Below are 12,713 nucleotides of genomic sequence, written 5' to 3' on the forward strand. Positions count from 1 at the left end.
CAACTGAAGCTCCTTTCTCTGTGATAACTCCAGCTGTGTCAAGTTGACACAAGACTAGCCAGTACACACATGCACACATACATACACACTTATACACATGCACACACTTGCAACAAAAACATGCATGCACACGCGTGCACACACGTGCACATACTCGCAACACAAACAAGCACAAGCACACACACACACATACATACACACACACATATACACACACATGCACGCATTCATGCACACAGGTAAAAGTCCTAAATGCATGCACTGGTGGGCAGCACTCATCCAAGAGCTTAGTGTTCTCTTCTACTTTTTCACACTGATAAGAGGTGTGTATGTTCACTGAGATCTGACAACATCTCTGAGCCTGTACTTCCCAGAGCATAAAAGCAGCACACATTCTAAAGTATAACTGGCCAGGGGGTGCTCCCCTGTGCTGTGTGACCGGCTGCAGGGCAGGTCCTGTATAATGGAGAGCCCCTTACTAATTTGAAAGAACAACGCTGTAAGAAGTCATAAAGAAGCCACAAGGTGTGATCCACTGTGGTGAGAGGCACAGAGCTCAGCCAGCATTACACCAAGTTCCTCCACCACCCAGCACGCTCTGTGCTGTAAATCTTTCAAGGAGTAACTATGAACTCAGACCTTGGTGCAAGCAAGAAGAAAGCCCAGCATGGAAGGAACTTTCATTACTTTCCATAAACTTCTATTTCTTTGAAACAAATCATCTTTTTCAGATTAAAATGGCCTTTGAAGAATCCATCAGTCTCTCAGCCACTGGATATTTCAAGTAAATGGTTTTTTTTTTTCTTTTGACTTGTATTGTGCTTGGGCAGTAGTCGTGTTTAACTGCTGTTAATTTATGGTCAGAGGATCCTCTCAGTGGGGAAGGAAGAGAGGGAAGAGAGGCATACAGAAGCTCCTCCGCCAGTAGCCATTGCCAACCAAGTAACACCATAGTTCCAGAGCTCCACCCTACAAACCTCGGCTCAGCCCTGCACCTGCCCAGTGGCGGGCAGGGTCAGCCACCCAGCCATTTATCCCTTCCCAAGTCTGCTGAGGTTCACCTGAGACCTTGACCTTACAGTCCCTCAAGGGAGAAAGGGAGCAGGCTCCCAACTACAGGGAGGACACTGCCTGCAGCCCATCTGCCCTGGCGTCTCAGGGCTCCTGCAGCCCTGTCCTGACCAGGCAACTAAAGGACCTTTCCACTTTTCCTTCTCTTCTCAGAGGCTACCAGACAAACATGGACTGGAAGAAGGAGGAAGGTGATCCCTACCCGTACTATGTCTATGGCGCAGCCTGCTCTGAGGTTGAAGTGGACTGTCTGACTGGGGCTCACAAGGTAGAGTGATGCTTGCAGGCCCCACCTTCACAGATGCAAACAGATGTGTTGTCTGTAAGTAGCAACCAATTTGACCTGCCACAAAAGACCCAGGGACAGACACATAATCTTTGTTTTTGTTTTTTAAAGATTTATTTATTATTACATGTAAGTACACTGTAACCGTCTTCAGACACCCAGAAGAGGACGTCAGATTATGGATGGTTGTGAGCCACCATGTGGTTGCTGGGATTTGAACTCAAGACCTTCAGAAGAGCAGTCAGTACTCTTAACCACTGAGCCATCTCTCCAGCCCTGATTGTTTTGTTTGTTTGTTTTTCTAATAAAATAAATCCTTTAAGTACATGACATTGTCCATTTTACATTTACTCCCTCTGTGCAGCTCCTGAGGACCGACATCTTCATGGATGCTGCCTTCAGCATTAACCCTGCCCTGGATATCGGGCAGGTATGTGATTTCAGGCCATACCCAAAAGGACTCTTGTCAATCCCATTTATAGAAAGACTGAGCTTGAGGCCCAGCCTTGGCTACATAGCAAAACTGTATCTGAATAGATAGATAGGAAGAAGAAAGGGAAGGAAGGATGGAAAGAGGGAGGAAGGGAGATAGGGAAGCAGGGGGACAGAGGGAAGGGAGAATGGGAGAGGGAGGAAGGCAGAGAGGGGAGGGGATGAAGGAAATAAAGGAAGGAAGGAATGAGTGATGGAATGAGGGAAGAGGCTTCAGAAAGGTGGCCACTGTTCATGTGGAACTTGAAAGGTGAATAAGAGTTTCCAGGCAGAGGTGAGAATAATCAGAGGAAAATGCCCGTACAGACTTGGAGATGAGAGGGAATGCATTAGATTTGGAACAGTAACAAAGCAAATGTCAGACATGTGAGGTCTCAAGTGAAGCAGGCAAGATGACAGCACCAGAACAGGTCTCAAGAACACTTGGGAGACCCTGAGAGTGGCTTACTGTACCTCACAGCTTTCATTCCCACTAGAATATCATTCAGTCAGTATTATAGACTTCTCACCCACAAAACTGTGCCCACAGGTTGAGGGAGCCTTTATCCAAGGCATGGGATTCTACACCACAGAGGAGTTGAAATACTCCCCAAAAGGTGTGCTCTATTCTCGGGGCCCGGAAGACTACAAAATCCCCACCGTCACTGAGATACCAGAGGAGTTCTACGTCACTCTGGTGCGCTCTCGAAATCCCATAGCCATCTACTCATCGAAGGTAAAAATTTTCGACCTCTCTGTCAGTTGGTAGGGAACAAATCAGTTGACCCCTAAAAAAAAAAAAAACGTGACTGGGTAGCTGAAGCAGAAATGTGTGTCCCACATGAGTCTGGTTTCTGAAAGTCCCCAAATGACACACTTGCAGGCTTGGTTTCCTGAGTCCTGCTTTCTTTGGCTTACTGATGGTTGGTCCCCTGTTCCTACTATGTCCTTGTCACACTGGACAAAGGCCTAACTGAAACACCTCATTTAACCTAATCACCTCTTAAAAGACTTCATCTCCAGATGCCACAGCATCCCTAGGTACTGAAGGTTTGTGCTGGCGTGGTGCTTGCAGGGAAAGAGAAGTCAGCCCATAATAGCCCATCTGCCAGAAGATCATGACGCATGAATTTGCTTTCTCCTCTGAATTATAAATCCCCAAAGGCACAGCAATGCTGCTCACAAACTCCAGAAACCCAAGTAGAGTCTTAACTCCGGAACATGAAACAAAGCGAAATCCAGTGAAATGTGCGGAGGAGTCTCTGGGCGTCTTGTTCCACTAGGCTGGGTCACTAAGACATTGTCTGCAAAGCGCAGCAGCTCAGAGTTCTCCTCCAGCCTTCAACCCTCCCCTAGACTTGCTCCCTTCTGCCACTCTCCCATACCAGGCTGGGGTTTCAGCAAGCACCATGCTAGTGCTTTGCTCTACATGATCACTGATTCTTAAGGTGTTGGCTCCGTGCTTTCTGAAGCACACAATCTTTAAACAGCCAGTATCTCCAACTCCATGGCTTTTGAGTCCCTCTTCTTATCTCTGTAGACATTCTTATAATGTGGTGTATTAGTCAGGGTTCTCTAGAGTCACAGAACTTATGGATAGTCTCTATATAGTAAAAGAATTTATTGATGACTTACTGTCGGCAGCCCAATTCCCAACAATGGTTCAGTCGCAGCTGTGAATGGAAGTCCAAGGATCTAGCAGTTACTCAGTCTCACACAGCAAGCAGGCGAAGGAGCAAGAGCTAGACTCCCTTCTTCCAATGTCCTTATATTGTCTCCAGCAGAAGGTGTAGCCCAGATTAAAGGTGTGTTCCACCACACCTTTAATCCCAGATGAAAGGTGTAGCCCAGATTAAATCTCCTTAAACTCGGAGATTTAATCTTCTGGAATCCATAACCACTATGGCTCAAGATCTCCATAGCAAGATCCAGATAAGGATCTCCAAGCCTCCAGATAAGGGTCACTGGTGAGCCTTCCAATTCTCGATTGTAGTTCATTCCAAATATAGTCAAGTTGACAACCAGGAATAGCCACTACATGTGGCTTACCCACAAATGAACGTGTGTGTGTGTGTGTGTGTGTGTGTGTGTGTGTGTGTGTGTGTGTGTGTGCTTTTGCTAACTGATGAATCTCGAAGCATACAATTTCCTCATGCTCTTCATTCAAACACACCCAACAGGTGCTAAGGAGGCCACATAAGGACAGGCAACTACTTCACTATCTACCAATCTATTATGGTCATTCCATTTGGGTTTTAAGTTAAAGGCAAATCATCTTTGAGCCTGGGTAGCTCAGTGGTCGAGCACTTGCCCAGCATACACAAGGCTTTCCATTCTGGCCCAACACTACAAAAGAAAAACATTAACTAAAAGGCAGGTAGCCTAGAAGGCACTGTGGACATGGTCTTCAGGACATGGCCTGGGTAGGAAAATGATGCTTTTAGCTGCCTGCTGCCCTAGGGTATTGTCACTAGGTACTCTCAAAGGAACCCCACTCACAAATTACTATGAGGGGGATTAAGTTCCAGCTACTTGGATACACTCCCTCTGAGGAGTGATAAAGCCAGAGAAGATGTATGTGCGCATGCGTGTGCATGTGCATACACTTTTGTGTGTGTGTGAGATGAATCCTGAAGAACCTTGTGAAAGAGGAAAATTACTGACCACCAGAACTCTCACCCCAGAGTACATTCTGAACTCTCACACCAGAGTCAGACCCCCTCTCAAATGAAAACTGTTCCGGGGACATTTCTGAGATAAGGGTTTCCTGGAACGAACCCAGTCCTACCCCTCCCAACTAAGGACTGTGCCAGGGACATTTTTGAGATAAGGGTGTGAGTAAAAACCTCAGTTCNAATGAATCAAGTACATGGCCAAAGTGTGGGACGCGTTGCGAAAAGCACTTTGAAAAAAACCCTTGGCTGAATCTCTTAGTGACGTAAAACCTGTATTTTCCCTGCCCTGCTCCCCCCTTACCTCCTTCCTATAAAAGCCTGTGAAAATTTGGGCTAGGGGCCGAATCTCCTCTGCACCTGCTGCATGAGGTTCGACCCCAGATATCTGGTATATGTGCTTTTATGTGCTTTCTTATCGTTGCTGTATTAAATCTTACTCTCTATACATCTTAAGTACCGGTCTCAGTGTCTTCTTGGGTGCGCGGCTGACCCGAGGCTTGAGTAAGTGCCTCCCTTTGGGAGTTTTGGAGTCTTTCACTTGCTTTTCTAACAACCTTTTATGCTTTTCCTCAGGGATTGGGTGAGGCTGGGATGTTCCTGGGGTCCTCAGTTTTATTTGCCATATATGATGCTGTGACCACTGCCCGCAAGGAGAGAGGGCTGAGCGACATCTTCCCCTTGAATAGCCCAGCAACACCTGAAGTGATTCGCATGGCTTGCACAGATCAGTTTACTGAGATGGTAAGGGAAATCCCTACTGTCCTCACCCCATACATGGACTTTAATGTTCTTGATTTGGATGTTGTAACCATGACAACGTTGCAGGTCACGTCCATCTTTTTCTATGAAAAGTCTCCTTTGGCCTTCACTCACTGCTTCCTACATGCCTCTAAATGTCTTCAAAGGTTGGCTTAATTGTTTCAGACTCTAAAGAAGCAGCACACTAATAGTGAAGGGACATGGTAGATTACCTGCTTAAATATTTTATCAAATTGCAATTGATGTGGACTTCTGATTGCCTCATTTACAAGATCTCTGGCCTGCTCAATTATGCAGAAAGTATCTGTTATGCAAACTAATAGAAGTAATTGAGATGAGACTGTCAGGTCTCTGGGCACACCTCTCCATGCCTTGCTATCACACACTCTATAGGATACTGCTCTACTTGCCAGCTGCAAAAATCACACCCAGATCTGTCCCAGAAACCATCTCTCATGGCACTGCCTCCTACAGCCCGCATGAATTATGGGTGTAAAGCCCAATAGTACGAGCCCTTGAGGTTACCGTGCTGCTCAGTGGCTCTAGGTCATCTCAAGCTTAAGTTTATCAGGGTGAGAGCTGGGGTATAGCATTCAAGAGGCCCTGCATTCATTCCATCCCCAACACCGAACCAAAACAGAAAAGCCAGGATCCAAGCACGATGACATACACCTGTAATCCCAGCACTTGGGAAGCTGAACAGGAAGATCACAAATTCAAGGCCAGCCTGCGCTGAGCAGAAATACCCTATCTCAGAAAACAGAAGCACATCTATATGAGATGTGTATTGTGAAGATAGATGTGACTAAACGATTGAAATATAGAAATTATATACAATAAAAAGAAGAATTAATATCAATTTATTCTGTTTTACATGCCTTCAGATTATAACAGTTTTTGTGTGTGTGTGGAATAACACTTTTATCTTTTGATCTTTTTTTAGATTCCCAGAGATGACCCTTCAACATTCACACCTTGGTCCATCCACGTGTCTTAATCTTGTGACTTTAAGAAAAAAGAAAAGCCATGCAGCTGATTCAAACTAGCCCCAAACCAGAGCAGCATATGGGTTGACTAGAATTTATCAAACATGATTTTACTGTTTTTTTAGTTATTCTCTGTGATTAGGTTATTGCATGATTACATGTTAAGATACAGATTTCTACAAAATTGTGTAGCAAAACTTAGAATTGGAAATTCTGATTTAGTTTTCATTGTCCTGAAAGTATGCATCATGGTGAGTTTTTAAACCTAGCTAACTAAGCTGGGACAGCTCAGGAGGGCCTCCTTGTGTTTTGTTTCAAACAGCTATGTTTGAAACCCAACAGAACTGTCTATTCCAAAACTCTCTCTAGACTGGAGTCTCCCAAAACCAGCACACCTGGAAAACCCACTTTCCAGTGCTTGCCACTTCCTGTGGTACAAACGCTATCATAAGAACAAGCAGTACGTGCTCAGGGAACCTGGACGTAGAGCTGGAGACAGGTTCGAATACAGCTTGTCTCCAAAGGTGTGTGCTGGAAGCCTGGCTCCCAGGGTGGTACAGTTGAAACTGTAAGAGGTGGAGCCTATTGAGAGGTCATTGGTAAGGGATCAATGGTGACAGGAAGGAATGGACTAGTTCCCCAAAGCCTGGCCCCTCCTCATCTCTCTGCCAGTGTGAGCCATTGCATTTCTAGTGTGTGATGCCATCTACTGGGACAGAAAGGAGGTCCTCACCAGATGGGCAGTCTTGTGACCTTGCCTCTAAACTATGAGCCAAAATAAACCTCTTTTCTTCACAAAGTACCAAGCCTCTGGTGTTTTGTTATAACAACACAAAACATATTTAAAACACCATCCAAAATTTCCCACCATCCAAACACCCCTCCTCCACCGTGAACTAGGTACATGATACAATCTTCCTCTCCTAGGCAGCCACACTGAGCAAAGCATCAGTCCAGAGCCACTCCTGGGTTTGGCTTTAGCTTAATGGCTAAAGATGAAATCAGAACCACTTCTTCTTTTTACCACCAAAGTAACACAAAATTCACAAAGGTCCTTTCTCTTGTGGTTCCGTTCTACCTATCTTACATTGATTTTCCCAAGGAAATGCAACCTAGGGCCTCTCTTGGGAAACTTAAAAGCAGAAATAAACAAACTGAATTGTTGTCAAGGAACTGTGTGCTCAGGGCTAAGGCTCTCCTTTATCTAAACTCTGTAGACATCAATGGCTATAGCTGAGTGGTGGAAGAACAAACTCACGGCAACTTTAATAGGTTTGAGACCAGATTAAAAGAACAGGCTGCAGGCTGGAGAGGTGGCTCAGAGGGTAAGAGTGTTCGTTGTGCACACATAAAAACCGAGATCCTGGGCACCCACAGAGAAAGCCAGCCAGAGCTTATGCCCCTGTATCTCCAGTGCTGTGGAAGGTAGAGAATGGCTGATCACCAGGCTGACTCTAGGTTCACTGAGAACGTCTCTCTTAAAGAAATAGGTGGAGAGGACTAGAACAGGACACCTAGTGTACTCTTCTAGTCTCCATGAATGAACACACACACACACACACACACACACACACACACCTCTTACAGTTTCAACACTACCACCCTGGGAGCCAGGCTTCCAGCACACACCTTTGAAGATAAGCTGTATTCAAACCAGAATAGATGGGGGAGCAGGATTCTGTACTGTGGGGGACTTGTGTGCAGAAAATGCTCTCAGCCACTACAAGAGCCCAGGGTGGGCTCGTCTCTCCAGCTCCACGTCCAGGTCGCCTGAGTATATCACACTCACACCAGAATAGGGAGCAGAGACCAGCAGGAGAGTGGCTTACTGTGTCCTACTCCAAAGTGAGGGTGAAAATATGTGCCTCTAAATGTTTAACTCAATCTTTTAATTCCCCCCCCAATAATCTATGTGTCCTAGAACCTAACCCACAAACTCATGATGTCAGGACAATTAAAAAAAAATAGTCTCACTGCACAACATGCGTTGGGCATAGAGCATAGAAGAAATCAGGCTGGGCCGGAATGGAAACTCATGAGGTGTGCTTACTAATGCAACAGTGGCAAGTCTATTGTAAGGATGGCAACTTCCTGATTGGATTTCAGGCGCAGTCCACATTAACGAATTCATGTATGGTACTATAAATAAACCTAGCCAAAAGCCCGTAGCTGCGGAGGGGGGCATCTGCTTAGCAGGGAAGCAGCTGCTGCTGTTTTACCTGAGCATGCTGTGCCTGTTCAGTTCCCCTCTGCATTGTGTTTGTGTCCGTACACCAGCGCTTCACTTAGAAACCTCTTTTTGCAGTGGGCAGAAGCTAGAGCAACTCCTAATTGGTTAAAATGAGAAGACCAAGTGACTATTAAATGCAAATAAATAGGACATCTCTGTCACTTCTCCCCGTCACAGGTAAGGTTCCAGGAGAAGGGATGTAAAGAATGCAGCAGCTGGAAAAAACGGAGGAGCGAAACACACCGCTGTCTTCTGGGTATTGCACCAGTGGGCTCGCCTCACTGGGCCGGCCAGTAATGTTGCCTGGGGACCACAGTTGAGAACAACTGTTGATAATCCTCCCCCAGCAGCCTACACAGCCCCTTCTGAGGATAGCCATTAAGGCAGAGGCTTCCATTCCAGCCCAGCCCGACTTCCTCTGTGTTCTGCACAGGATCATCCCTCAGCATCATGTTAGGGAGAGCTCATGAGGTGCCATTCCTCCCTGAGAGTGTGTATATGTATATACACACACACAGAGTGTATACACACACACACACACACACACACACACAAAGATGTCATCATGAAGCCTGAAATTAATATAGTGGACCTGCTAGTGGTTATTTCTAAGTGGCAGAACTGATAATGCTTCCAGTACAGTGGTTACAGTTTTCCAATTGTTCCTTTATATATGCTGTACTACTTTATATGTAACACACGTGATTTAAACTTGACATACTATAGATCATACATTTTACACTCTTTCCCTAGTTCCTCTCATTTTTGCCTGTTTGAGCTGTGACTCTTTACATTTGTTCTTTTGTTAATTTGGAAATTCAATTATATTTCTAACTCTTCATTTCTACTTACCTATGAGCAGATATATATCCTCTACTGATGTTTAGAAAAAGGCTACCAAATATTGTCACCACAAAAAGCAAGTCTTTTCTGGACTCCTGCTATCTCTGTCCTTGTATTTCTCCCTGTGGCCCTGATAAGAAAATACTTAGTGTCTCATTTACTCCCTCCCTCACCCCAGAAACCCCCCTACTTCTACCGTCGTTTCCCTTCTAACCATTCACTGAGTTCTCTCTCTTACTACACAGGTCTTGGTAGAACTGTGTCACACATTCTTAAAATCCCGGCTCTTATCTTTTAGATTACTTCTTCTCTTCATTTTTTAATTAAGGTTGCTTTTTGTCTGGTCACACACACACACACACACACACACACACACACACACACACAGTAATCACTAGATGATGCTTTTACACCCTTTAATAGTGTTCTTACCTTTCTGTCCCAGAAAATGCAGATCTACTGCCCTCTGGTGCTCAGAGTTAGCCAAGCTCTTGGTGTCAAAAATGATTTCATTTCCTTTACTTCACAAGGAAACTTACTCTGTCCTCTGGGTGGGGACTTCACACAACTAGTAGAGCTTTCTTAGCAGGAGGTGAAGCCCTGGGTTCAACCCCCTGCACTGCATAAACCAAGCATGGTGGTGAACATCTGTAATTCCGGCATTCACAAGGAAGGCAGGAGAATCAGGAGACAAAGTCACCCTCCACATAGCAAACTTTAAGCCAACCTGGGATACAGGAGACCCTGATAAGAGAGAGGGAGAGAGACAGAGAGAGGGATAAGGAGGGGCAAATTCTTAGAACCTTGTGGAACAGCCCCCTCATCTTTGGGTTTGAAAGTGGCCTCAGGTCTTTTATCTCCAACCCAGCCTGTAAATTGGGAACATTGGAATCTCTAGAATAAAATCACTCTTCGTCTCAGGGGAATAAAATAACTACATTGCAGTGACTCACAGCTAATTTAAATTAACCAGTTTGTTGGTTAGATGTAACTCCTATCCTGTTCTGGAAAGTACTTAGAAACTGTTTTAAAATAAAATTAAAAAGGATAAACTTCTCATTTGGGCCTGCAGGCAATGACAAGCATAGTGGGCTTTGGTCATGTCGTGGGAGGGACGGTTGGGGGCTGTAAGGAGAGTCCCCTCCCCCTTCACCTGAGAGGTCTCGTGTGGCCAAGGTCATATGAGCTTGTAACCCACTTACTCTGTGCTCCTAGAAGATCTGCTCTCCCTTTTCCATTTCATTAACACAACTCACTGTCCATGGCTGCTTGGTACATCAGTCAGTACCTAGAAAAAGTGACATTCTGTAACCCGGATTCACAGGAGGCCCGAGAAAAGATGAAGGGGAAATGGGAAGTGGTAACTTTTAACATCTAAGAAGTAGCAAGTTGGGCTCTGCTCCAAAAGAACAGAGAGAGCCTGGAACAGATGGAGAGACAGGACGGGGGGTCTGACTGTCACATCACACATTGGCCACTGAATGGTTAGTATTCCAAGCCCCTGCAAGGATGATACGTGCCCCCGCTCCCTTGGAGCTCTCCATCAGGGAGGTGAAGCAGCCAGCAGCTGGCAGCCAGTCACGGCTCCCATTTTTCACAGGAGAGAGGAAAGGGGCAAGAAATTCCGAGACTTCAAGCCAAGGGACGGAAGCCCATGTCTTACTGACCATAATGAAGACAGACTGTGAATCTGACCATAACCAGGAAGCCTCAAAGATGTCACCTGTCTTGGCCCCTTGGTGTCCTGCACTCAGTTGTGTGCAGGTCAGGTCCCTGACCAAAATGGAGGCAGCGGCACAGCCTTGGATCACCTGAGCCCCCAGCCTTGCTAGGTTGCTTTGCTCTCTTCCTCTAAATATGAGCAGAGGTCTCCCTGACCAAGGACATTTCATGATCAATCCAGGATCTCAAGGTTCTAAACGCATGTGCTATAAGTCTGTTTGTCTGTGCCCCATCTCTGGGCTTTACTTCCCACTTCTCATTTGGGTTTTGTTATGAGAAATCTTGGGGATTAAACGCAGAGCCTCCAGCATGTTAGATACTCTACCACTGACCTACATTCCCTAGCGCTAGATCTGGATTTTAAAGAGTTCAAAACACACAAAAGCCAGTACTTTTCCATTTATATCAGCAAGCAAGATATGTTATTCCCCACCCCTAAATGGAAGATTCACTTACTGGGAAATGCTATGTGATTTCTAACATTAATTTCTTTATTGGCTGACAAGATGTACTAGTCAGCTTTCTGTGACAATGAGAGAAAACAATCATAAGAAGGATAGATTTAATGTGACTCCATTTCAGATGTTTTAGTCATTTGACATTTGCTTCCAGGTTGGTGAAGCAGAGCATCATGGGATGGAAACATGGCACAGAAAGCTGCTCACCCTGTGGTGGCCAGGAAGCAGAGAGCACAAAAGTAGGGATGAGTGTGAGTAAGCAAGAGAGGAGAGGTAGAGGAGAGAGGTAGGAGGGGGAGGAAGGGGAGAGGTGGGAAGAGATGGGGGGTGAACTGAAAGTAGGGGTGAGATGTACACATCACAGTCATGTCTCCAGCAATCTACTTTCTCCAATAGGTCACACTCCTAATAGCTTAGCTATTTACATTTCCATTTAACTATGAACTCATCAATGAGTTAACCCTTTCAGGAAGTTAGTGGTGCTATGATTCCAAATCCACCTCAATAATGCTTCCATAGAGGGGAGCCAAGACTTAAACACATGAGCTGTAGGGGACAAACCAGAACAGGATTCTTTGATGTAAATCACAGAACCATTTTTATAGCACACACTCCAGTACCTGGGTCAATAGAGATAAAGTTTCACTCATCAACTAGAACAGTCTATTTAAAGGTGAAGAAGAGAATTAAAGTACGTATTACTGAAGATACAAAATACATTTGTCGTAAGACATAGAGACGGCAAACTCAAACTGACTTGAAAACTTTCCCCTGCTGGCGAGTTTTCATAGTGCCAGAAGGTGTTATACAGGGCCCTGAGCGAACGAAGTAAGTCATCAACAGACTTACGCATCAGTGAGCCTTGAACATTGCATCACTGACCTGCCAGGCACGATGTGTCGGAAGTGTAGTAGCAGGATGGAGGTTATGGGGCTAGCCAACTGCTCTCTAATTAGATCTGAGGCCTTTCCCACGAGAAAGAGTTCATGCTGGTACTATAAGTAAACCTGGTCAAAGGGCCATGGCTGCAGACATCATAGGCCTTAGGGGAGGGTCCTACTACTGTTACCTTACTAAATTGATATGTTGTCAATCTGACTTCTAAGTATTTATGCTTATCAATCTAAATAGTCCTATATCCCTAAGGAAATAGAAGCAGTCATTAAAAGTATCCCAACAACGATAACAAAAAAAAAAAAAAAAAAAAAAAAA

General features: G+C 45.1%; 1 protein-coding gene across 1 annotated transcript in view; it reads left to right on the plus strand.

Moving 5' to 3' along the window:
- The window catches only part of LOC110290283 (aldehyde oxidase 4), a 60,698-nt gene extending 53,651 nt beyond the window's left edge, over positions 1–7,047 (plus strand). Inside the window, exons 30-35 of the mRNA XM_021156806.1 lie at positions 732–784; positions 1,225–1,339; positions 1,722–1,787; positions 2,379–2,564; positions 5,077–5,244; positions 6,206–7,047. Coding sequence (XP_021012465.1) covers positions 732–784; positions 1,225–1,339; positions 1,722–1,787; positions 2,379–2,564; positions 5,077–5,244; positions 6,206–6,259 — 642 coding nt within the window. The 3' untranslated portion in view covers positions 6,260–7,047. The remainder of the gene's footprint in view (positions 1–731; positions 785–1,224; positions 1,340–1,721; positions 1,788–2,378; positions 2,565–5,076; positions 5,245–6,205) is intronic.
- Positions 7,048–12,713: the final 5,666 nt, after the last annotated feature.

This window comes from Mus caroli, chromosome 1, assembly GCF_900094665.2.
Source record: "Mus caroli chromosome 1, CAROLI_EIJ_v1.1, whole genome shotgun sequence".
Lineage (NCBI taxonomy): Eukaryota > Metazoa > Chordata > Mammalia > Rodentia > Muridae > Mus > Mus caroli.